The 4435-nt window shown below is 62.2% G+C and overlaps 1 protein-coding gene across 1 annotated transcript in view; it reads left to right on the plus strand.

The window, feature by feature from the left end:
* Positions 1-3443: 3443 nt before the first annotated feature.
* Positions 3444-4435, plus strand: part of EMIHUDRAFT_471479 (hypothetical protein) — a gene marked incomplete at its 5' end in the record, with an annotated part of 1882 nt that continues 890 nt past the window's right edge. The window contains 3 exons of the mRNA XM_005790644.1: positions 3444-3827; positions 3977-4234; positions 4283-4365. Coding sequence (XP_005790701.1) covers positions 3444-3827; positions 3977-4234; positions 4283-4365 — 725 coding nt within the window. The remainder of the gene's footprint in view (positions 3828-3976; positions 4235-4282; positions 4366-4435) is intronic.

Below are 4435 nucleotides of genomic sequence, written 5' to 3' on the forward strand. Positions count from 1 at the left end.
GTGGGTTCCGACACCATGTCACAGTTCCTCGCCGAGGTGGTGTCGGACGCGATGGTGTCGTCGGCGGCGCGCCTCGGGGTGCGCGGCACCGCGCACATCGCCACCCCTTCCTACTTCGGGCTGCACTCCAACGGGTACGACCGCGACGGCGAGCAGCTCTGGTGAGGTGGCGACCCTCTGTCGCCGCCCGCGACTCGGCCCGCGACTGGTCTCGCTGCGCCGGCGCAGCCGCGCGTCGTACGACGGCAGCGGTCTCTCTCTCCAATGTGGCCACTCCCACCTACCCCCGGGCCGTCCGTTCGCACGCGGCGGTCGTGCTATAATATATTATAATGTGTTGCTGCACACGAACCCTCGCGGTCCCTTCTGTCTGTTGCGTGTCGCATTCTTTTTATAGCATGCTCTCTCTAGTAGCTCGGCTCTAACGCTATAAAGTTCTCTCACACAAATCCCTCGAGACAAATCGGAAATCCGCGGTTTTTTCGTTGTTTTTTTTTATTTTTCAGAGGCAGGTCGCGCGCAGGAGGCACAGCCCCAGGCCCCACAGGGCCTGTGCCGCACAGTGCTTTCGCGTTTAAGAACTGAATACGGACATCTCCGAAACTAGGGCTGGGAGGAGCGCGCGGCATCACGATAGGGATAGCGCACTTTGGGAGAGCGGAGTCCGGAGAGGGGTGAAATTCTGAAAAAACGTGCAGCACTTCTAGCCGACATCGACAAAAGTCACTCTCTAGCCCCGCGGCGAGCGGCCCCGCCGGAGGCGAAGGAAATTTTGCCATCTAGCGCTCTCTAACACACATTTTTGCACACAAATCGACACACCTCCAAACAAGCTCAATAAGGACTGGTCTTCACTGCAGCACGCCTCGAGCGAGTAATGCGTGTGTAGGCCAATATATTAGAGCTTCTCGCGCGCGCTCCTCAGCTGGCGGTCCGCAGGGCCGCCCGGGCCGGGCGAGAAGCGCAAGCCCGCCAGCCGCACCACGTGATTCACGATGATGAGCGTCTCGGCCTCGAGCAGCGTGTAGGAGCGAAGTCGAGGAGCGAAGCTTGCCCTCGCACTCGCATTGCTCGAGCCTGAGCCACTGCGCCTTGACCACGAGATAGCCCGCGGGGGGATGGTGTCGGTGTTGACGACCGTGTCCTCGGCCAGCGTGTACGCCTTCCCCTTGAGCACCGCCAGCCAGTAGAGTCCCTCGAGCGACTGCTCGCGCCGATCTGCGCGGCGACAGCGGCCTGGTAGGACACGTCCGGCCAAGTCGGTTACGGGGAGGGCTACTACGAGGTCTTTGCGCGGGGGTGGTCGGGCGCCAGGCGCCCAGTCGATTGCCGCATAGTTCGTCGTAGTAGCCCTATCATAAACCTCTTATTCACACCTTGCACTTTGAAAAAAGAAATATCCTACCTTTGTCGAAGATCCGGAGCGCGGAGGGTTTATCAGAGCATCACCCAGAGAGAGAGATTGTTGAAAACCTTGTCTCTCCCACTTTGGAGTTTGGTCGCGGTAATGGAGTCTGCGAGAGCCGAGGGCGAGGCGCGAGCGCGGCGCCTCTTTGTGGGTGTTGATGAGCGTTTCGTTGCGCATCCTATCGATCGAACAAACACAAAACGCTGTTCAACGAAAAAAACTCTGACATTTTACGAACTCCTTGGCGACGTGCGCGTCGCGTCGCCAAGGCTCTGCGACCTCGGTCGTACAATCAGCGACCTCGGTCGTACAATCGGCCGGCTGCGCGGGTTTTCGGCGAGTTTCCCGCGCACCGGCCACGAACTCGACTCGCACAGCAAAAAAATCCGGTGCTGCGCGCCGCTCCCACGCTTGACCACACACTCGCTGCACTGCTCAAAGCCAACCCTACCTCACTGGCCGCCTCCAACACTGTCCCGCGCGTCTCGCGCCCCAACTGACAACTCATCACTGTCCCTCGGACACCACTCTCCAGCCGCGCTACCTTCCCCCACCTACCGCTCTCGCACGACATCTCGACAATCCTCATATCTCCAGGCCCAAGACTCCTAACCACTGCCCCTGCTCGCCCAGGACCACGAAGCGCCGCCCGCGCGCCCACTGACCCCCCAATCAGCCCTCTTGCTGTCCCTCAATTGCCACCCGCCAGATGTACTGCCCTCGCCCACCCAATACTCTCACCCTCCTGACCCGGACAGTCCAGGTACAGGAAAAGCGGGGAGCGGGGCCCGATCCAAGGAGCACCCCGTCGGCCCGGGAGGGCTGTGAATTTCGGCGCGAGCGGAAGGCTGCCTGCAGACGCTCAGCCCCCGGCTGAGCTGCCGAATCCTCCCGGCTAATCCCCTGACCTGCCGCCTGAAACGGGACAACATTACACCACCTCACACACACTCCCCCCTCAGGGCTAAGCAGTGCGCAAGTCCACCCGAACTCTAGGCGAGGCATCGACCGCTCCTTTGGAATAGTGCCGTCAGTGGCTGCACTAGACGCCCATTAGATGGCGCGCGGCGCGGGCGGATGACTAGGGGAGAGAATGCGGAGAGACTAGCTCGCAGGTAGATGTGCTCAGCCAAGGGTACAGGGATGAGGGGAATGTGTCAGTGTGAGGGGTGCACCAACCGCAGAGCGTCGTGTTTTGCCTTTGAAAACTGAACAGTTTTTTTTCAAAACGCTGTTCAACAGCTTGGCGCATGAGCTACGAAAGAACAAAAGAAAGAAAAGTTCGTGAACGTGGAGAGTTTTTATGTGAACGTGCGTCTTCGCACTTCGGTCCGGGGTTGTGTTTTTGTGTGAACGTGGTCTGTGCGTCTTCGAACCCAGTTGTGCCATTCGTGGCTGGGTTCACAGCGATTGTAGGAAAATTGGGGGAACACTTGACGGTCGCGGCCTTCCGACTCGCGCCTCCGCCTCACTGGCACTATTGTAGCCCTGGCCGGTGCGCGTGCGGAGTTGAAGTTCCGGAGTGAAAATTCGAACGCGTTCTCTCACGGTGACCAAAAAATGTCCACCTCAGAGGCACCTCCGGAGGCAGGCGCCGCTGCACGCATGGCGACACAGCTCCAGCTGTCGAACTGACCCGCAGCTCCTCTCAGTGACAGCTCAGAGCGGGAACTGTGACGAAAGTTGACTGAGGCGGTTGTCAGGAATCATCATACGGATCACATGGTGGCTCTCTCATGACGGGAGACCGCCCGACCACTCCTGGGTGGCACTGCCACCGGTGTCGCTCGACGTCCTGTCGATCGACAGCGTGCCGACAGCGACACAGACCATGTGGGACGCGTCGAGTATCGACCTCTACTGCTTACCCAGCCTTCGAGTGTACCCTGGCTATGGTCCCACACCCACTGGTGTCCATCTCAGAGACCGCAGGAGGTCATGAGGGTGGGGGAGTGCCAACCCCACAATGCCTAAAATCCCAGCCCAATAAGGGTCAATTTTCTCTCTTTCGCCTTAGGGACCCTACTTGGGCTACATGAGCGCGGACGGGCAGCCCTCCTCCGAGGCGGCGCTGCTAATCACGGTCTCCGACCCGGAGAAGCACGGAACCTCAATCACCGCCGCGTTCGTCGACTACAAGCTCTCCACAGTGACGCAGCTCTCGCGGTACGCGGCGAAAGAGTTCTTCGTCCGGCGGCGCTATCGCGACTTCGTGTGGCTGCGCGACCGGCTGTGCCACGCCTTCCCTGGCTGCGTCGTGCCGCCGCTCCCCACCGTGGACTCGCCGCTCAAGGACGACCGCTTCTCGCCAAACTTCATCGAGCGGAGGCAGGCCGGGCTGCAGCTGTTCCTGAGGCGCGTGGCGGGGCACGAGCGGCTGCGGGAGTCCTCCGACCTGCAGACCTTCCTGGAGGCCAAGGTGTGGGAGCTGCAGACCGTCAAGAATGCGACGGGCTCCTCGTGGCTCGGCGCGCTCTTCGACGGCACCCAGGAGAGCGAGCCCGGCCGCAAGCCCTCTCGCCGCCCTCTCGCCGGGCTTGACCGTCGCACCCTGGCCCGCGTGTCCAGGAGAGCCTCAAGAGTGTGCAGTCGCTGATGGCGCACAAGGTGCCTGACGAGGAGGCGATCGAGCGCGTCCGCGCCTTCGCCGCCAACTACGCGACGATTGCCTCTGCGAGCGCGTCAAAGCAGCACGCAGCAGTGCGCACGCAGGCCGACATGGCCTCCGACCTGCGGCAGCTCGCGCCCGCCCTCGACATGCTCTCTCAGTCCGAGACGGAGCTGTCACTGCCTCTGACGCACATGGCACGCCCCCTCCGCGGGGCGGTGCGTGGCGGACGGCGCCGCCAGAGAACTGCTCCCGCCCGTCTGCAGGCGGCGGCGCTCGATCGAGTCAAGGAGCTGCACCTGGCGAGAGTGCAGGCGCGCAGGGGCGAGGGCCGGGGGCGCGGGCGCCGGTAGGGGGCGGTCGAGCGGCCGCCGCGCATCTCCTCTGCCGAACCGACACGAACGCCCCCCCCCGCCCTC

This window comes from Emiliania huxleyi (genome assembly GCF_000372725.1).
Source record: "Emiliania huxleyi CCMP1516 chromosome Unknown EMIHUscaffold_1196, whole genome shotgun sequence".
In the NCBI taxonomy this organism is placed as follows: domain Eukaryota; phylum Haptophyta; order Isochrysidales; family Noelaerhabdaceae; genus Emiliania; species Emiliania huxleyi.